Source organism: Lupinus angustifolius, chromosome LG19 (assembly GCF_001865875.1).
Source record: "Lupinus angustifolius cultivar Tanjil chromosome LG19, LupAngTanjil_v1.0, whole genome shotgun sequence".
Taxonomy (NCBI): domain Eukaryota; kingdom Viridiplantae; phylum Streptophyta; class Magnoliopsida; order Fabales; family Fabaceae; genus Lupinus; species Lupinus angustifolius.
In genome coordinates this window covers 2,373,597-2,396,424 of record NC_032027.1, presented here as the reverse complement: position 1 = coordinate 2,396,424, position 22,828 = coordinate 2,373,597, and the positions used below count along the sequence as shown (strand labels likewise).

General features: G+C 31.4%; 2 protein-coding genes across 2 annotated transcripts; one reads left to right on the top strand and one right to left on the bottom strand.

Moving 5' to 3' along the window:
• On the top strand, positions 961-4,125 carry LOC109333733 (membrane magnesium transporter-like). The gene is made up of 4 exons (XM_019569292.1): positions 961-1,202; positions 1,301-1,353; positions 1,476-1,576; positions 3,738-4,125. Exons 1-4 carry the CDS (start codon positions 1,130-1,132, stop codon positions 3,829-3,831), a joined length of 321 nt encoding a protein of 106 aa, XP_019424837.1. The 5' UTR covers positions 961-1,129; the 3' UTR covers positions 3,832-4,125.
• LOC109333904 (ATP-dependent DNA helicase pif1-like) lies at positions 20,984-22,804 on the bottom strand. Its single transcript, XM_019569488.1, has 4 exons — positions 21,976-22,804; positions 21,676-21,895; positions 21,495-21,562; positions 20,984-21,414 (listed from the first exon to the last, which is right to left on the bottom strand). Exons 1-4 carry the CDS (start codon positions 22,802-22,804, stop codon positions 20,984-20,986), a joined length of 1,548 nt encoding a protein of 515 aa, XP_019425033.1.

Sequence of the window (22,828 nt, the reverse complement as noted above, 5' to 3'; positions counted from 1 at the left end):
GATTGACATGATGTGTTGAATTGCGACACTCCTCTACTTGTGATACTAAGAAAGAAGGATAAGCAAAAACTATCAAAAAAAATAATTATACTCTAATACAATGTTAAAGTTTAGTATGAGCCATAGACGAATATTCTTGATGAACAAGAAGAGTGAAAAAGAAACCTTAAACAAAGCTTGAAGAAAGAAGAATGAGTTGTTCCTTGAATAATATGTCTCATTAATTGAATTAGAAAGATGATACAATAATTTATATATATCAAAGAAGAAATGATAAAAATGGAAAACCAAAAAAGTTAACAATCAACTATCTCAACAATATTTTAACACTATATATTTTTAGATTTTGAATTTAGTCCATGCTATTAGTTAAATAGGACTTGTCAAACCAACAACTAATTACCATTGTTAGAAATTAGTATAACATGAGATGATAATGATAATGACAAAGCTACTCTATAAGATTTACACTTTAAGTCTAATATGCATGAAACTAGATCAAATTTTGATTTAGATTCATTAGTTGTGTAAAATAATTTTAGTATTTCACATCATATTTAAGAGGCTAAATTGTTGATTCAAATGTTAGAGGAATGCAACCCAATATTGGACATGATATCATTTAACTAACAATAAATACTCAAAGCAAAGTTATAGAATATTTAATTTGAAAATAATAATAAAATATCTTAGTTTTACAAAAAAAAATAAAGATTTGGATAAAAAAATAGTATCAAAAAATTAAGCTCAGTACTTGGTCCTAAAATACTAAAAAATCTAAATTATTACCCAAGAAAATATAAATAAAAGCAGTGCTCAACAAAACCATTTTTTATTAATTCAGGAAAATAATAAAAATATCTAATTTTCTTCATATAATATCTTTAAAAACACCATTTTTTATGTTCTAAAATTTTAATAAACCAAATTAATACACTTGAAAATTTTGATGGCCCAAATTACCCTAAAAATAATAAATTTCCCTTCTCCAAAACTCATATTCTAAACCTTTGAGATTAACACTCACACCTCATCGTACACTGTAAAGATCTTGATTCACTGATCTCGAAAATCTCGAGGTTGTTGTCGTCGAAGACAATCATCGATAACATAATATCTAAATTCAACAATGGGTTTTGTTTTCACTGTGGGAATCTTCGGGATTCTGATTTTATTTCACGCCGCTTATTCTACCATCCAATGTAATGATTCCAAAAAAATATTCTTTTCTTATCTACTTCAATTTCCCCAATCCAACGGTTCATCCTTTTTTGTGTTCTCATCTTAATTTTGGTTTCAGATAGGGGTTTGTTGAAGATCACAGAGGAAGAGTTTTCAGGGCCTCCATTCAATGTAAAAAAATGTTTTTTTAATTAGGGTTGCTTCTGATTTTGCCAAATAAAAAATGGGTTTGAACGATTTGATTTTTATGTTTGAGTTTTTCATCTGATTTTTTTTTGTGTTTGGGGATGCAGGTTTTGATTGAGCTGTTTCTTGGATTAGTGATTTGTATTTGGGCTGCATTGACTCTCCCGGCCAAGTTTTTGTCCATTCATCCTCACTCTGAAGACAATAGGTAACTCCTTTGTTTATGAGTTTTTGAATGTTGTACTCTTTTTACTGAATTTTATGTTTGTGATTTATTTCATGAGTAAAAACCTATTTTGGTCCTTAAATGTTTTTGAGTGTGCCAATTTGGTCGGTCCCAGAACAACAAAAGTGACCCAGATTAGTCCTTTTTATCATTTTTTTATGACAAAGACTATTTTGAATTACATTTGCAATCTTTGGATACTAGTTTGGATTTTTAATTTTGAATTACATTTGTGATTTTTAATTCACTCTTATTTCATTTTGGTGTAGCCTTTCATTTAAGTAGATATAAGATGGGATATGTGGAATGTAAGTTTACTAGGAAGGATCTAACTTTATTTTGAAAGTGTAAATTGGATGGATATCATTTTATGCAACATGGATTAGTACTTCAGTAATCCGGCTCCATTGGGTAGACATTTTGTCTCTGGACCGTGGACAAAGGGAGCTCGGCGGCAAGAGAATTGTAACATGAGGATGACTGATAAATGCAGGGAGACGTAAAGCATGTGATTCAAGTGAGGTAGATGAAATGGAGTAGTGTTTTAGGTGTTGTTTGTGATGGAAAAGTACCACTCCAGCTTAAGGAAAAAATTTCTGCACATTTATAAGACTTGCAATACAGGCTAAATGTTAGGTTGTAAAAATTCAGTAAGAGAACAAGGTCAATATAATAGAGTGTGCATTGGATGAGTTGACACTTGACAAATTGGCCAAGATAGGGTCAGGAATGAATGTGTTGGATGGATAGAAAGTCGAGAAAGCACCTATTGTAAAAATGATGGTAAAACATTCTTGAGGTGATTTGGCTCTTTAAGCATCAATGGATAAGACTTGTAGAAGCCACAATAGGGAGGGTAGCCCAATAATTAGAGGGAGACCAAGGCAAACTCTGGGCAGAACAAGTGAACAACTGAGAAGGATTTACCTTTAAATGGTTTGTTTATACACATGATTTATGATAGGGCATCATTTCATCCATGTTGCTGGCAGCCCTAATGGGAAAATACTTGGTTGTTGTTGTATATTACCTATGATTATTTGTTACAGGCTAAAAGTTATTGTAACCTCAAAGAAAGGACTAACGACTTTTTAGCATTTGTTTCCAAGAAAAGCTATGATATAATCCTTCGCACTAGGAATGATTCCTAATGATCTATAGTTCTATACTTGTTAAACATTGCTCTTCTTTTTACTATCTTAATAAAGTTCTGTTGCTGATGGTGTTCTGTCTTGATTAAGGCTTTACGTGGAAGAGAGGACAAAAATGATAGAGGAATGGGAATAAGTAAGTTAAAGGGCCCGGAAATAGAGGTGTAAAAGTTAAGAGGGTTGTAAAGATTGGTGAATATGAACTGAGGAAACTAATACTGAAACAGCATGTTTGTACGAGTTAGGTTTTGCCATTGTTGCCTATTATTGGATTGCTCTTGTTCTAGTTACTCGAGTGTGCTTTTTTGGGTAATTGGCGGTGAATGGTTTTCTTAGGAGAACCGGCTTTAGAAAATTTGGTTTTGGAAGATTGAATTTTATGTTAGAGACTATATATTTATATCTTTGGAGTGAGTTTGGACACGAGTGGGCTTTGAACTTTGAGATACTTCCCAGAATGCACTATACCCAACATAAATTGCTCATACGCAGTATTGCCCATTTAAGCTTGGTCAACCATGATCCAGTTCTGTTGTTTTGTTTGTAGGTAATTTTGTCATAGAACATACTTGATAGAGACGAGTGAAGCTATAGAAATACAGGAATAGAACTAGAGGTGTTTATGGTAAGAGGAATTAAAAAAAATTACTTTCACAGCTTCAACATATGCATTATCGTACGAAGTTAAAAGCAAGAAATATTCTAAAATCAACTTTACTCTACCTTGCTTGTCAGGAGTTCGAAAACAGATAAACATAATATTTCTTGGCACGTAAGGTTAAACTAGTGAGTATTTATTATGTTCGGCAAATAGGATTACAGTATCGGGCAATTTGGGGTTTTATGTTTTAAATTGATTTAATTTCTGTCTTTGATTGTACTGTGCTCGTTGAGGTATATAACCTCTGAATTTTCTAGCTTGCTCTCACTATGCTAGCAAATATCACTGAATTTTCGATCCCAATCACCCGAGTTTGTCTCCTTTGGTGCAGGGTTGTTTCTTTACCTGCCAACGTAGACTTCATGATCTTCAACCACCGAGGCAAGGTCTTTCCGGTGGCAACGGATTTGAAGCTTAGACAATGAAGACTTTTGGATCCAACAAGTGCCTTCATCCCTCAAATGAAAAAAAAAATGTTCTCTGGAAAAACTGAAGAATTTGATTTTTTATTTTGATATCACCATTGGTCGATGTGCTTGCTTTTGCAGTTTCCTTTGGTAGCTGATACTTAAGATGTTGTCACCTGAATCCTTTGGTAGATTGCACTTTGACCATATTTTTACATAGATGTTTACTGTGTTTAGTTCAGATTCTAAAACAAAGTGATTATCAGATAATCTTGATGCCTACAAATCCAGGTTCAAAGTTCAGTGTTTGTTCACCCAAAAACAACTAAATAAAACAACTTATGTTGTTATCAAATATCTCATATGTAGGTTATCCTTTTGGAGCAACAATAGTTGCTTTTCCTAAAATAATCTGAACCAAACAGTTTCTACTAGTTGGATATTATCTAACAAGGAAGGGCAAAATGGAAGTTAAATAATAGCTACATTTTCTTTGAAAAGTACAGCATCCTTTTCTGGTATGAAAACTCATATGTTCTTAAAGCTCAGAATGTTTCTATAAGCTATAAGGTAGTTTTGCCGAACACATCTAATGTCACGAGAAATAATGTTTCTACTTCAGGTCTCTGATGCATTTGAATAATTGACTTTGGATTAAAGTATTCAAAACATGTTGCTCCCATCCCGGAGTGACCTGAACAAAGATAATATTGCAAAAAATATTTTCTCACTAGTTTTTTTAATGGAAGAAGTGATTATAAATAACAAGAATGCAGGACCAATCTAGTTTGCAGGAGTGCCAAGAATGCAGGATCAGTAAAAATGTTGCGAAAGATATTTTCTCTACTAGTTTTGTTATCCTTTTTGTTTTCTCTTATTTTTTTCCTTTATGTTTTTTCTCTATTTCTTGGTTATGTATATGTATATTATATATATAAGGGGGATAAAATGGGGTATTAAATAATAGAAATGACACTGAAGACTTAGAAGTTAGAACATTAAGTTTTAGAAAAAGAAACAACACAATGACATAGAAATGAGATAAACTGAGAGTGATGTTGAAACAACCTTATTTCACTTTATCTGGGTGACTTCATGACACACAAAGCATTCAGCTGATCCTCTTTGTTCACCCTATCTAAGTTCTAAGGGACCAGAGTCACTGGTTTGTGGAGTTCTTATCTTTTTATTTTGATGATTTGTTTGGTCCAACTTTGACAATACTACTTAAAAGAGTTGCAGTGATGGGATACTCTAATGAAAAATTCACAATCAATGGCCAAAAATATTAGTACTGAGTTCTGTATTATATGTATTTGTACTCAAAGCATTTTTCATTAACAAATCATACCATTCTCAGGAACTTTGACAATACTATTTTAAAGAGTTACAAGTTAGGCTTGCTGTACTATTTCACTGATTAAGTCAAAATTACAAAGTAGGATGCAACTTTGTGTGCCCACTTGTAACATTTTATCATACATAGAATTATACCTTGTTACTATAGGGATGGCAATTGAGATTAGGTTTGTTTAAGCTTACCCAACCGAACTCGAAATCTTGTATCAGAACTAAAACTCGAACGTAATAGGGCTAAAAATAGACTACCATTTCTGCTCTGTTGGGTTTCGGGTATTCCAAACCTGTATCAAACTTGAATGAAACTTGTCCCTTATCATTCAAGTAGACCTATTTACCCTTTAGTGTTATACATATGCTATTTATATATATAGAGAGAGGATAATTCTATAATTTGACATTTATTATATAAATTGGGTATCATCTATACTAAACTCGTACCCAATATTTGAAATGGATGAAAAAACCTGAACTCGAACTCAGTCAAAGCGAGTTTCCCCGTTAAATTCGAATTGGATTCGGATGAATACTCACAAATGTGTGTTAGGTATTCCTACTTGCTGGAGAAGGTAATTAAGACAACAACAAAATATAATAATAAAAAAAATAGGAAAGTTCATGCATATCCCTTCTACTGCTTAACCTAATAAGCAAGGTTTTAAATAAAGGTCTATGGCCACATTCTAGGCCAAAAGGTTGTGGTTTTCATAGTCCTTGCAATTGTATTGTGATCACATTATCTTGCAACACCTTGAGATTATAGTCAACACAACATAACCACATTAACAAAATGTGACCGCAATTTAAAATATTGATATTGATAACACTTCTATCATTTTTTTCTTTCAATGATTCTCTTCAACTCATCTGGCTCACAAGGAATTGCAAGTGCTCCAACCTGAGAGAACCCAAACTCTTCTTCAGCTTGATTCAACAACTTCACAAACTCAGGGTGATGCAAATATCCCAACTCAATGAAGAATCTCTCTTTTTTACACCCTTCAGTTGCAATCACCACAAAGTGCCCTTGCTTTATTCCTTTTGAACGTGAGAATAATAAGAAACTACTCTTCAATTTCTTCATCATAGGCTCAACTACTCCAAAACATTTCTTCCATAAAAACAACCCATTAGAACTATTTGTTTTACCCATACAAAAAAAATATGTAGTACCTCGAACAAGGTTTCCTTTGAAGATTCTTACATGCAATATGATGGAATATATATTGTGGAGCTTAAGATAATGATATAATATATAGGTAGCCCTAAGGGACAATAGCATGTGTGTTTTCATTAATGGTAAAAGTCATTGTTTCTCCCATTTTGGGTATCAAGTTTAACTGTGTTCTTGATGTGTCATCCTTTTAACTCTACATGTAAGAGAGAAAAACATACACAAGAAAGACTAGACAAAATGTACTACTGTTCTAGTTATTTCAATTTGTTTCATGCTACAAGGGCCTTAGCTTTTAATTATTTCCTAACATGAACTATGGTAACAAGAACTCTATAATCCTATTACATAGCAATTTTCTTTTGTCTAGCACTAACTTATCTTTTATCACATAAAATATTGCCTGTTGGGTACGAGGACTATGGTGTGTATCTGTTGTCCGAAAAAGTTTTATTTATTATGGTTGGTTGAAAAAATATATTGAAGTTAAAAGTTTAATAATTAAGTATTTTTTATCGGCAATTGTTAGTATGTTAGTATTTTGTTGTGGATGAGACTTCACCCTCAACCTCCTACACCCTACTATCAAACCACTCCCATTTTTTTTTTACCGATAACAGCAAGTGAAATATGAAATGACATAACATATGTGTTCAGGTGGATTAATATGGCAAAACTTTCACTATGAATAAGTAACATGATTGCATACTCAAATTTTAAACTCGAAACCATTGATTAAGCTAATTTAAGATTGAGGTCCATGATAAATTGATAATGATTGCATATAATTCACAGAGAGAGAAATGATAAATGGAGTATATATGGCGTAATGTTATCAAGGAGAATACTATATCAATGAGAATAAAGTAGAACGTAGCTTTCTCCTCCAAATTCAATGATAACAACAACAACAATAATCTACCTTTTTGCATTGCAATATCAATATGCATAAATATTTTCCTCACCCTGTTTTAAAAGACTTATCCTATTGAACACCTCAATTCTATAATCTAACATTTGTATACATTTATTCTATATAACATACTATGTACAAAATAAAATAATAAATCACATTCACATGCATGGTATACCACCAGTCAAATCTAGGAGCAGTGTTCAAAAAATAGTTTTGGGTAAAAAATATCATCAACTATTTCTATCAACCGTATGCTTTGACAATAATGGATATAGGAATAACAAGTCACAATTGCTTCATGATCATGATAGGGACTAGTAACTAGACATATTTAATGAAGGATCAAACTCCATATATATAGCCATAAAGTTGTACTAATAGGCAACAACATTTATTAGTACAAAGGTGGAATAACTTTTCATATACAAAACATTATTAATATTTTTAATAAACATTGATCTAGTAGCATAAGATTCGGCTAAATTCCATAATAACTATAATGTTAATAATTCGATTCTTGGGAGTGATGTTTGTTAAGAGAGGACAGTCACACAACACGAAATGAATTAGTTCATTACCCAAAAGATAAGAAAATACGATTGACAATACAGAACAAACAAGAATTTAATAGATCATCCTCAAGTGTGGATTATCCAAAAAAAGAAAAGGATTAGAGACGTCAAACAAGAAATTTTTTGGGTGAAGAATTTCATTTGATTTTTTTAGACGTAAAGATGTACGATCTTCCGTAAAAGCAAAGATGGTCTGGGAAGTTATACACTACTCTATTTGGAGGCAAACAACATTCCAAGGACATTGCTACTTCAGTAAATATTTCCAAAGTAAAAAAATAATGGTAGATTTGGATGAATGATTCAAATTAGATATTAGATGTGGATTTGTAGAAAATTTGGAGCTAATTCGTATAATTTTGGTTTTGATAATGGGTGTTGTATTAATGGCTCATTTCTTTCTCATTTTAATCTCTAAAGTATGAAAGTGACTTATATTTGTCCTTAGATAATTTAATGGATTAAGATTTCTAGTACAATATAATATAAGAGTATAGTGTAAAAAATTATACATTATTAGTGTATCATTCACCATTTAATTGAATTATTTTTTCTGAAAAGTCAAACATAATAAAAAATGAATGATAGACAGTGTAAAAAACTTTTATACTGTCAATATATACATCTTTTTCTCATAATATATATGTCTATATCTAATTACAGATAGATACAATTTATTTTCTAAATTCAGAGAGAGAAATACTTTAAAGAATTTGATTAAATTATAAGTACATATTACCGGTTGTAAGAAGAATCACTTTTATATATTAAATTATAAATATGGGTATGAAGTTATTTATATGAATTAATTTATTAAATTGGTGATTAGTTTGGAAGTGGTTGAGAATGAAAAATAATTTTGCTAAAAATCTACAACTTCATACGGGAGCTTATGAAGAAGAAAAATCTACCGTTGTTAGTGAAAAATCTATCCGACTATTCTTACGAGAGAGATATGTGTAATATTTTAAATAAAAATAGTGATAAATGTTATTAAATTAAAGAAAATATTGTATATTATTAAAATAAATCAAAATAGTATATTAGTCAATACATTTTCATTATTTTTTATTCATTAAAGTACAGTATAAGAGTAATACATTTCGTAACGAACCAAAAATAATGAAAAAATATTATCTCTTATATCATTTGGATTACTCTTCACAATATGTTATTTCACTAAAACTTAGAGATGTTAATGTAATTTACTATTATCTTATTATTTATGATTTAGTTTGTTTCATTCTATATGAATTTATCTATAATTTATTTTTACCTTTTTATTTATTATTTGAGTAATTATCTTATCATTTGTACTGATTTTTTTTTGTTGAACAGGCGTTTGTGTTCTTTGGAGTTCCTGTCTCTATGTCCCAATTCAATCACTCTTTGTCAACAATAAAAATAACACTTTATTTTAATTTTATTTTATAAAAATAAAATATTAAATCCATTGACAGAATTGAGGACACCATTTTGGGACAGGTGATCCCATCCATTTTTTTCATACTAGAAGATGGCATTCACAATTCCAAATCATAATAGTAAATAACTTCAACTCTATTAAGGTAAAGCGTGGTACTGTGTCAAATATGAACCTAATCAAGTCCACCATCATCAGTGAAGTGAAGAGTATGAACCACAGAATCCCTGCTTCAAACTCTAAGAGGCACAGGCACTAGAATAATATGTCCTCTCTATTTTTAGCAAACCCCTATAGATAATGCAGTAACACACCAAAAAGCCCAAACTTTCTTTTCATATTTCACTGTGGCCAGAATCATTGATCTACCTTTCTTTTTAATTTCACCAAAATTCTTGCATTTTTTAACGCCTGGCCAATGAATATTTAAGAAAATAAGTTTACATAATAAAACTGTTTGTTTGGATTTTGGAATATGATTTTCTTAGTTTTGCAATATATGCATACTATCTTATATATCCTTAATATGTATTCTTGGACACACATTGAAAAATCTCTTCCATTTACTAGCTTGTTGACAGCATATCATGTATACCTACTCATATTCTTATTTTCTGGAATTGAGTATTTAATTTTTGAGAAATATATCACATTTTTCTTGTATTGAGTGTACATGATATTATATTTTTATCACAAAAAAATGAAAATGTTTTTTGTATAATCAACAGCTCCTCAACCTATGGATAAGGATCTAATCTTTTTCAAAGTATGTAACTATTAATCTTAATAAGTATTGCTCATAGGAATTGAACATTTGAGCTTTTAATCATTATGAAAATTTAACAATGTCTTACGCCACATGATCAACTTGGTTATGAAAATGAGATATTATATATTGATATATTTAGTGGAGTTAACTTCCTCTAACTTTCATGTCATTAATATACTTTTTAACTCTAATATTTTTCATCTAGTGTGTGCAAAAGTGTTGTAAATAATAATTAAATATAAGACCAAAATAGACAAATAAAAATTATACAATTAGCTAAATTAACTAGTTTTTAAGGTTTGTCCCTCCTGGTGGGCTTGAGTCTAATAAATTTTGTTTTTATTGAGAGTTGGGTCTGTGTTTTTGTGGTTTTCTTGCTACTTTTGTCATTTCACATTATTGTACGTGTTCATATTGGACTCTGTACTTTGTTTCTGTTCCCTTCACTATACATTCCGCCTATGACAATTAGGTATTGGGCTTTATCATTACCCAATTAAGCGTAAGTAGATTGTAAATTGGCTCAACATCCTCTCCAATAATAATAGAGAAAAGTATATTAAAAAACAAAAGAAAATTGAGATAATGTGACTATTTTATCATTTAAATGTAACATGATGAGTCTTTTATCCTTAAACACAAAAGTAAAATCAATAATTTGTCTCTCATTTTGTTAGGCAGTTAGGTGTCTGGCGGGAGGGGTTGCGGGGTTGACACATTCCTTAAAGAATGAAGCCTTTCGAGTGGGAAAAACCTTTGTTAGAGGAGTTTTTGAAGCTTTTGAGTTCGACCAAGTTAAAGGAGGAGGTAGAAGACAGATGGGTATGGAGTCATGATGTGTCTAAGTGTTATTCGGTCAAGTCGACTTATAAAGTTATTTGGCAAGCGGAGGAGTCTAGCTCAGTGGACAAAAGGACGTGGAATTTGGTTTGGAAATCTATGGCACCCTTAAAGATTCGTGTTTATTTTAGATAGAATTCCATGTAAATGGAATCTATCCAAGAGTGGTGGTGACTTTTCAGGTAATGATCTTTTACGTGTTTTGTGTTAGGCTCACCCAGAAATAGCAGATCATCTTTTTTTCTCTTGCCATTTTGCTTATAAGTTCTAGCAGCTTCTCTATGGTTAATTGGGGTTACTGGTTGTGCTGCCTTCAACTGGTAAACCTCATTATTTACAACATTTTTTATCGAGGGTAGTGCTTTGAAAGGTATTTATTCTGTGCTCTGGATGGTTGGAATTTGATCGATTTGGAAAGGACAAAATGATGTCATTTTTAATAATAAAGCGGTTTGCATGGAGGAGTCGCTAGATGAAATGAAATTCAACTTTTGGTTATGGATCAAAGGAAGACACAAAGGCACAATCATGTTGTAGTATGTATGGGTTCCTAATCCAATTTTGTGTTTGAAATGTTATTTTTATGCCTTTTTTTTATGTATGAGTAAGTAATGTATGTTATCTCAGGACTCATGTTGGGGTTTTATTCTATTCCATGTGTCTTGTTTAGTAAATTCATGGTTGTAATTTTGTTCCCTTTTAATAAAATTTAACTTGTCAAAAAATAATGATTTGTCTCTCTGCTGAAACAAAATTATTTTTTTAATGGATTACCTAATACTAAAATAAATTAATAACTATTGGTTGTTGAGGGTAAATTGTGGCTCCATGGGAATTGGTCAGAGATTGGAGTCTAGATGTTTTATCAAGCTACCAATTCACTAGACAAAAGAGAATAAACTCCTTTCTTCAAAATACAAAAAAAATCAAACTTAACACAAACTAACTTATAAGTTAATAGGCTCTCTTATGTACCAAAGTCTAACATAATTGATAAATAATTGAGTTCCTTAAATATGATGTCTAGGGTTATAAATATACTCTATTATATAAATTAACTTTTACATGCTTATTGCTTAATTTTAAGCAAAAGTTCTCTCTCTCTCATGAAGATTGGTTTATCCATTTTTGAAGAAATAACAAGTTGTTCTTGTTTTATAAAGGCTCGAGTAGAAGATTCTGCACAGCAAAAAAAAAACAAGGAAAAAAAACAAGTAAAATTAAAGGGGCATCCTATTTTTGTAGTTTTTTTTATTAATATTTTATGCAATGTCAACATAGTAGTGCAATAGTTGAAGTTTTTTTTTATTGAAATGGGATTACTTCTGAATCTGAACTTTTGATATGTTAAATAGAGTTTACTTCAAATTACAAAGTATACTTTTCCTAGGGTACACATCTGCTGTCCCACAAGTTGTACCACTGCATGTGCCATTAACTGTGATTGGTCTAAAAAATAATTAACTATTAATTTTTTAACTTAAATAAATTTTTTCAACCAATGACAGGCTAGTGGTACATGTAGTGACACAACTTGTGGGATAACAGATGTGCTCCCCTTTTCCTCAAACCAATTACTACTCATATTTTTCTAATAAAAGCAATTCTGATTTGTACCAATTTACAGTCATAAAAGTTATACTACAAATTAAAGAAAAAACTAAGACAAAGGAATAACACTTTCATGATTGATAACAAAGGTTTACTATTCCTTAATTGTTCTGCATAGTTGATATCATCATTTATACATACAATTCTCGGGTCATCAAATCATTGAACATTTCAATATCGAAAAAGGGAAGCATTGAGAATGTGGGGTCTTGAATTGAATTCTTATCCACACACTGCCTACTCTATTGTGGATTTTATGGATTGAAATCTAAAAAGTTAACTTCAATAACAGAAAACGAAAGGAGATATTACCAAGATAGCTATCTTATGTAAAATTGGAAGGAGCAAGTGAACACGTAAAACATGTAATTATAACATGGATTGATACTAAGCATATATGCATACATAAAAAATATGTTAAAGTTAATGGTGGATTTTGATGTAAAGTTTAGATGGATAATAATATTTAATTGCAATTTATAAGTAAAATTAATTGAATAACAAAAATTATAAAGAAAAAATGTAGACTCATTTAAAGTATCATTGTTCGTTCTTTTAAAAACCTAAATTTATTGATGATTGAATGATGGGTGAACTTTTCAACTATTTTATTTTCAATATAAATCATCAAGTTGTCCACAGAAAATTCATCTTCTACCTTACTATATATTGTTGTTTGTTATTTTCATTGTTGAAAATGATCTATCTATAATAAATAAACCAAAATAGTTAAGATTAGATGAACAACACAACCAAATAAATAATATGCAATTCATTGTCTCACAATTGTGAAAGTTGCACTTAAGTTGGAGATGTTTGAGAGTTTTTCAAACATGAATGACTAATGACATCAACAATAAAATATTGAAGTTGACATCTCAAGCTAAGTTAATCTTCTCTTGCTTATTGAATTCTATATGGTAAAATTTTTGCACAAAAATACATATTAATATTAAATTATTTATAAAAGTTCATTGGATCTTAGGAATTTTGCTACAAAGTTTGACAAAGACAATCTAAGATTTACATAATTTATTTCATAAGTGTAAAATCATTATCAACTCAATCAATATAATAATATTATAAGCAATATCAACATTTATATATGTAAGATAACTTGATCTATTATTTATAATTTTTAGAAGGATCATACAAATTATAGGAGGTAAAAAAATATATTTGAAAAAATGTAAAATAAATATACTTGAAAAAAAGGTAAAAAGAGTCTTGTAATAAATTTTGGAAAAAAATCTCGGGGGCAGGTACCTTAACCAATGACAAATTCATTTCAATGATGCACCTTGACCGAAAAATTAAGGTCTTGGTGCACTTTTTTGAAAAATTACGAGAATAATGTAGTTTTATTACAATCAGTTATATGATTGCCGATTTTTTTTACTTTTCCTCCTTACATAACTCGGCTGCCCAGTAGAAGTTTTATTTTTTAATTCTTACTCTCCCAAAATCGGCAATGTGGGGAGAGTATTTCATACTTTTTTTTTCTCTCTTTCCCCCTAAATCGGCAATAGGGGGAGTATGTTTTTTTATCTCTCTCCCCTAAATCGGCTACGGGGAAGTGTTTTTTTTTATTTTTTTTATATATTTTCCTACTATAATCGGCTACAACATAGGAGTTTTACCTATGTTTTTTTAAATTATTTCTTGTGAGAATAGGCTACACCATGAGTTTTATATATGTTATTTGTTTGAATTTTTTCGTCAAGCCCTAACCCTATATATACACTCATAAATCTCACTATCTTTACAGAAACATTTCTCTACTCTCTCTACAGACTGAACTTTCTTTCAAGTGAGATATTTCATTCACCAATTTTAGAGGTTAGTATATCATTCAATTACTACATTTTATCTCATTCTTCTAAGTTTATAATATTTAATCGTTACAAATTATTGTTTTAATATTATTAATTGTTAAATGTAGATCGCCATTGTGAGAGATATTGTTAGCGATTTTAGTGATGAAGATGAGATTGAAATGTGTAGTGATGAGGAGGATGTTCAGTTTGATGATGGTTCATCTCGTAGTATGACATATACTACCCCATCATCATTTTTTCGTAACACAAATTCTGAAGTTGGTCGTGATTTTGGACATACAACTAGTTTAACGAATATTAATGATTTGTTTATTGACATGTAATTTGAATATAAAGAAGCCACAATAAATGCAATTAGAGAATTTCATATCAAAAATTCGTTCGACTATGTTGTTACAGAGTCTAGGCTGGACATATATATTGGCAAGTGTATACATTTTGGTGCAGGATGTGAGTGGCGAATTCACACTTCTTATAATGTTAAGCGCGATTATTGGGAGACTTAGAAAATTAGTGGAACACACACTTGTATATCTATGTTAGTTTCCCAAGACCATAGTAAATTAAATTCTTCATTCATTTCAGACCTTGCTGTTAATTTGGTATCAACATATCCGAGTATACTAGTTAAGGCATTAATTAAGGAGGTTGTTAGTCGTTTTGGTTATATAGTCACATATAGAAAGGTGTGGACTGCAAAACAAATGACATTGGCCAAAGTTATGGTGACTAGGAAGAGTCATATAATGAGTTACCATGTTGGATTAATGCTTTATAGCATTTTTCTCTGGACACAATTGTGAAATATGAAGCACATCATCAAATGGTAGATGGCATGGAAGATCCTAGTCGAATCATTCTCGATAGAATATTTTGGACTTTCAAACAATGTGTTGAAGGGTTTGCATATTGCAAACCAATCCTACAAGTGGATGGGACATTTTTGACTGAGAAACATAGTGGAACATTGCTAATACAAGTTCACAAGATGAAAACATACGTGTATTTCCAGTGGCCTTTACCATTGTTGAAGGAGAGATGAAAGAAGTTTGATAGCGGTTCTTTTACAATCTTAAGACTTATATTACCCCTCAACCAAACCTATGTATGATATCAGATAGGGGGACAGGTTTATTAGCTGCACTCCGAAGTGAGCTGACAGGATGATCTAGTGCATAATCAGTTTATTTTATTCATCATCTTGCTAGTAATTTCAATAAGGAATTCTGAGATTCTGATCTCAAAGACAAAGTTGTAGAAATGGGTATGTGCTATTTATATTTTTGAAATTTAGAAATATTTTTATATTATGGATATTAATAGGTTTGTATTTATTTTTTAGGTTATGAGTTGATAAGACCACGTTTCGAGCGAATGCTGAATTTGTTGCGTCAAAACAATCTGAGGGTTGGAGCATGGTTGGACCAGATTCCAAAAGAGAAATGGAGTAAAACATATGATCAATTGAGACGATATGACCACATGACTAATAATCTTGCAGAATGCATTAATGGTATTCTAAAAGGATCTAGAGCTCTTCCTATCACTGCATTTGTGAGAGCAACATACTACATGCTAAATAAATGGTTCAATGAGCATCGAAATGAAGCCTCTAACATGATTATGGGAGGACATGTATATTGCAAAGAGTAACAAAGGTGATTAAAAAAAAATCAATATAAATCTATATGTCAACTGGTTCATAATTTGTCACGAGAGACTGGAGTGTCTGAAATTGAAGTTGTATCTAGATCTGTTGGTCCCCAAGTGAGGCTGTATACGGTGAAACTTGTCGACAATTGGTGTGACTGTCATGTTATCGCAACATGTGCTTCTTTGAATTTAGACTGCAACCAATTTATCTCACCAATTTACTGGCTAGATAATATATTTTGAAGGTCTATGAATATGCGTTTCAACCAATTGGAAGACCAAAGACTACATGCATTCACAATGAGATGGATGAAGTTCAAGGTGAACAACTTAAAAAATGTGCTGGTGTAGAACCGATGGCAATAACAGAAAGACATGTCCATTGCGATCTAGAGAATTGGGTGAGAGTTCTAGGCAACCTTCCTAAGAGTAGTTTATATTTTAATCATGACTTTTACAGTGTCATTCTATTGAACTATTATATCTTCTCTCATATTTTTAATGAGTAGTCACGAATCTCTCAATTGTATGTAATGAAGATACTTAATATATTTTATATAATTTAAAATATATATACTATAACTAAATATACTATAAAATATATATTGTAAAATTGTTGAACATTAACATGAATGAATGGAATTAACAATGAATTAATGGAATTAATGAATGTAAATGGAATTAACTTGAGTGAATGACAATGAATGAATGAATGGAATTAACATTAACGTAAATGAATGGAATTAACGTTAACATGAATGCATGAATGTGAATTAACATGAATGAATGCAACAATGAATGAATGAAATTAATGATTGTGTGTGGTCAAAGTGATTCACGTGAATCAAGAGAAATAATGCATGCAGAGAAATAGTGAATGACAATGCATGCAGAGAAATAGTAAGTGAACGATAATGCAAAGTAGTGCAGAGATTCCTTGAGTAAATGGCTATACATCACTATGATTCAATGCATTCAAAGGCTGATTGGTGTGTTTTGTTTCAATGCATTTTTTGTTTCAATGCATTCAAAGTCATTGAAACTCATTCAAAGCATAAAAGATTCCTCAACAATGGTTAGGTGAGTGAAGCATACGTGACTCAGAGATTCCTGAACAATGCATAGGTGAGTGATTGTCATGTGAAATGTAGTAAAAATCATGTAAATGTAGAGATTCCGTACAACAATTTTAAATCATTGACCAATAATAATGAATGAAATTAGATGATTGAAAAGTGAATGAAATTTGTAAGTGTAGTATGATTTTTATGCATGAAAATCGACCAAAGGGTAGCCAATTATTTTAAAATTTTGTTGAACAAAATCGGCCAAATGGTAGCTGATTGTTTTGTATATTTATTTTGAAAGAAAATCGACTACATAGTAGCCGATTTTTTTGTTAATATTTTCCATAGAAAATTGTCCACTAAGTAGCCGATTATTAAAAAAAATGATCTCTACATCTCACTCGAAAATGATCTCTACAACTCACTCGAAAATGATCAATATGTGAACATACATCTCACTCACTCATAATCATTATAAATCTCTATACGTGAATATACATCTCACTCACTCACAATCACTATAAATCTCCAAGTTTCATATTTGTTTACTCTCACACTAAATTTTCATCCACTATTCACACTTTCTTCGCATCTTACACTTTCTAATTGAGCACCTTAATCGTGGACCAATTGATATTTCTCTACTAACAATGCAAAATGATCATATATGAAACAATGTCTGGAATGACATTGAATGTACTCTCCGGCCTAGATCTTGTTTCTGACAATCAGTACCTTCTAAGGTAGTGTTGTCAGTTATCCATAACACTGTTTTTGGTAACTTGTTGACACTTAGAGTAGTAGAAATCAACAACCATCTACTATTAGCATTGATCGAGAGATGGAGACCAGAAACACACACTTTTCACTTTCCATATGGAGAGGCCACCGTCACTCATGAGGATGTGGCTTACCAACTTGACTTTCCAATTGAAAGACAAGTTGTTACCGGAGTGACAAGTACGGATTGGGAAGAACTTTGCTTCCGGTTGTTGGGTGTTGTTCCAATAGGTAACGAATTAATGGGGTAGAGGGTAACTCACTTGGCTTGAGAGAACATTTAGTGATCTCCTTGAGAATGCTAATAAAGTTGTTATTCAACAACACGCTAGAGCATTTATTTTAAGAATTATCGAAGGATTTCTCATGCCGAATACATCAGGTAACCAAGTCAACCTTATGTATTTGCCCTTGCTTGAAGACTTAACGAAGACATTCCAATACAATTGGGGCTTAGTTGTATTGACTTGTCTTTATCGAGGACTATGTCGTGCAACAATAATTAGTAATAAAAAAGAGATTGGAGGATGTCTACTACTCCTTCAATCATGGACATATGATCACATTCAAAATCTTGCACCAAGAGTGCGCAATACAACTACACTTTATTATCCATTGGTGAAAAAGTATATATTTACTTTATTATCATATGTAAATATTTAATTAACAATAGTGATTCAAATATATTTACTACCTAACAATGATTAATAATAGGTGATCACAACATTTGATCACCACCAACATCCATGGACATGTTGTTAATATCTTACGTGCAATGTTTGACCGTATGCACATGTATCAGGTATATTATGTGTAAAAATATCATTTATTAAAAATAGTAACACAAACTTTCTTTTTGTTTGTATATTTATGTTTGTATATTTTTTATATTAACTTTTTAGTAACATTTCTACCAGTTTGTGTGGATGTCGTATTACCAATTGCCTTTCCTGCCAAACCTCTCAGAGATAAGCCGATCACGTGCGCCACTAATTTGTTTCACAATTGTGGAATGACATGCTACTGATCGGGTAATGAGGCAATTTGGTTTTGATCAACCAATTCCACAAGATATAGTGAATTGTGAAAAACTTCATAAAGTTGACTTACGTGGCAAAAGTGATTGTGATTGGCCTCATAAGCATCGTCGCTGGATTCAAATATGGAATAATAGGGAAAACTATGTGGTCGATGATTTACCCGTAAATACCATACATTTGAACCATTACTATGAGGATATGCAGTAGTACTTAAAACAAACTAGAAGATATATATCTAGAGATGAATCACACTTTGATGAAATGATCACATTTTTTTTATAAATTAAACTTTATCTTTAATTATATTATTTACTACTAATTTTCTTTAATTCTTTTTCAGTACACATTTGCCAAAAGAATTTGTGATCAAAGTCGTCATCCAGCTTCTTTAGTAAATCTCACACAATCTTTATGTGACGTCTTCTCATCTGGTCGTGAAATGATGTGAGCATTGGCTGAGCTATACCCTTATGCATACTCTACCTACATCGATGAAGTTCCTCCTACTCATCATTATCATATGCCAGAAATTGAGTCTCTGCAATGAACTCAAGCGAATACTCATTCTCAAGCAAATACTTCATCAATTACTCCTCAACGACAGAAATTGTATGAGTTCGAAAATTTTAATTATTCGTACACTTATTTGTCATTGAGATCTCAATCTCACTACCATCAATGTTTACTACTACTTCAAGTACACCATTGTCGGCATACAATTCTCAATAATATTATTGTCCTACTATGTCGTTTGCAAACAGTTTTGGTATGCAACATACTGATGACGAAGTTGTGGTTGATGAAGTTGATGAAGATGATGAGCCACAATTGACGACACATGCTAGAGGGAGAATCTTGCAGCGGAATGAACAATAATTAATAATTCAACCACCAAGAAGGAAAAAATCACCTCCATGTGACACTTCATCACACAGACTTCACTAAAGTTTTTTGAGATTTAATAAATTAAAAATTTAATATTTTATTTTTTTTAATAATATTAGTATTGCAAAAAAATATTGATGAAGGCGTGTGGTTAGGATTGCAGGAAAAAACAAAAAAAAAAGAAGAAAAAAATCTCCCTCCATAACTGATTTAGGGGGAGGTATTAAAAAAAAACAAAACTCCTCCCCCACAGCCGATTTAGGGAGAGGTATTAAAAAAACAAAAAAAACTCCTCCCCGTAGCTGATTTAGGGGGAAGGATAAAAAAATAAAACAAACTCCCTCTATTGCCGATTTAGGAAAAACTCCCAAATGTTACCGATTCAGGGGAGAGAGAGAAAAAAATAGGTAACACTCCCGTATTGCCGAGTTTGGGGGAGTCAGAACAAAAAGATAAAAGAAAAGACTAAAACTACACTACAAAAATAATTTTTCAAAAAGGTACACCATTTCTATAATTTTTTGGTCAACGTGCCCCATTTCAGTGAATTTGCATAGTGAAAAAATAATTCCATTGAAATAGAAGGATCATTGAAGTCCCCCGCGAAATATTTTTCATGTCAACATGCTCAAGGAACTTAATTATCTATCATACTAGTAAGTAACCCGTGCATACGCACGTGACAACTACCACGGGGCAACTATTTTTTCTTTCGCATGATTAATATCGCATATGTTTTAATGTTATTAAACAAAAATAAAATTATATATAAATATATATAATATATATATTAATATTAGTAACATGTTTACATTTGTATTGTAATATATATGTTGAACACAAATGAACTCAAAAAGTACATGGTCTTTTACATCCTAGTATGATATAGGAAACCTGCAAGGTAAATAAGTATAATAAAATTAGTAACTGAGTGATGAAAGGAATGCAAGAAATTACTCTAGTAATCATGAATGGTCGATTATTAAGAATTATATTATATTACTTTATCTGATAGTAATTAAGAATATTAATTAAATACAAATGGAATTATATTTAAATGATTATTTGAAAAAATAATGAGTATATACTTACTTGTTCATAGGTTCTAGAAAACCTCCTTAAAGACCACATTTATTGTAGTATTACTTGGTTTTCCTTCCTTGTCATGTATCAGAATTTTTAGTCCTTCAATGGTTTGAACTCTAGAAAAAACAACATACAGTTGACCATGGCTGAAAACAGGTCAAGGTAGATATAATCCAACACTTGCTAGTGATTGACCTTGTGACTTGTTGATTGTCATAGCATATGAAACAATCAATGGAAATTGTCTCCATGTTAGTTTGAAAGGCCAAGGTGAATGGGAAGGAGACAAACTCATTCGCGGAATGCAAAACATCTTGCCAAAAATTTTACCAGTTATTACCCTTGCTTCAATGACATGGTTTGCCAACCTATTGACAATCATTCTTGTACCATTGCATAGTCCTTCAGATTGATCTAGATTTCTCATAAGCATTATTGGAGTTCCAATTTTCAATTTTATTTTGTGGTTTGGAAGACCTAAGGTTCTAAGAGAGTTCAAAAACTCAGGAGTAAGTTCATCTAAAGCTTCATTGTCATTACATTCTGATCTATCAACAGAATCTGAGCTTAAATATTCTATTTCCTCACCTGCATTTACAAAGAAGATGTTAATGGTTTGCTAGTAACATGTATAATTGGTGTAAAGGTTTGAAGATTGAAACACTTACCAGGAATCAATGATAGAACATAATCATTAATTTCATCGATTGTCTCAATTATTGATGCCAAAATAGCTCTACATTGTAGGAATTCCTCATTCAAGTATTCATTTTCTAACGCGGAATGTAAAACATCTTGCCAAAATTTCTACCGGTTATTACCCTTGCTTCAATGACATGGTTTGCCAACCTGTTGACAATCATTCTTGTACCATTGCATAGTCCTTCAGATTGATCTAGATTTCTCATAAGCATTATTGGAGTTCCAATTTTCAATTTTATTTTGTGGTTTGGAAGACCTGAGGTTCTAAGAGAGTTCAAAAACTCAGGAGTAAGTCCATCCAAAGCTTCATTGTCATTACATTCTGATCTATCAACAGAATCTGAGCTTAAATATTCTATTTCCTCACCTGCATTTACCCAGAAGATGTTAATGGTTTGCTAGTAACATGTATAATTGGTGTAAAGGTTTGAAGATTGAAACACTTACCAGGAATCAATGATAGAACATAATCATTAATTTCATCGACTGTCTCAATTGTTGATGCCAAAATAGCTCTACATTGTAGGAATTCCTCATTCAAGTATTCATTTTCTAAATTTGGATATGTACTTTTAACAATAGCATGTATGGGATCATCATATTCTGTTATTAGAAATTGATTAGGTATCTCGATTGATGCATAACCATCATTTGGTTCAGATAATTTTCCATCACCAACATCTAAAATCCATTTAGCAAATTCTTTAGTTTGTATTTCATTTGTGGTATCAGAACTATTTTGTAAACACATATTTTTTGTCAAAGTTAATACATGGCAATTATCCCAAATATATGATGCATTTATTGTTGCATTGATAATGTTTGATCGACTACCTCTTGGAATGACTGGTAGAATTTGGCGAAAGTCCCCACCAAAAATTATGACTTTTCCACCAAAACTTGAATTGTCATTGTGTTTGTAACTCATGATGTCTGTCAGAGTTTTATCCAAGGCTTCAAAACAAAATTTGTGTGTCATTGGAGCCTCATCCCAAATTATCAATTTTGTCTGTTTTAATAACCCTGCAAGTTCACTCCCTTGATGAATATTGCACGTGGAGTTCTCTAGTGTAGGAACTGGTATTGCAAACTTAGAGTGTGTTGTTCTCCCCCCAGGCAACAATAGAGAAGCTATTCCACTTGATGCTACTGTTAAAACAATATGATTTTGTGAACGGAGAGCTGAAGATAATGTTTTCCACATGAATGTTTTACCAGTACCACCATAGCCATAAAGGAAAAAGGTGTCACCTTTACCATCGCTTACAACTTTCATAACTTTATGAAAAATAGTCCTTTG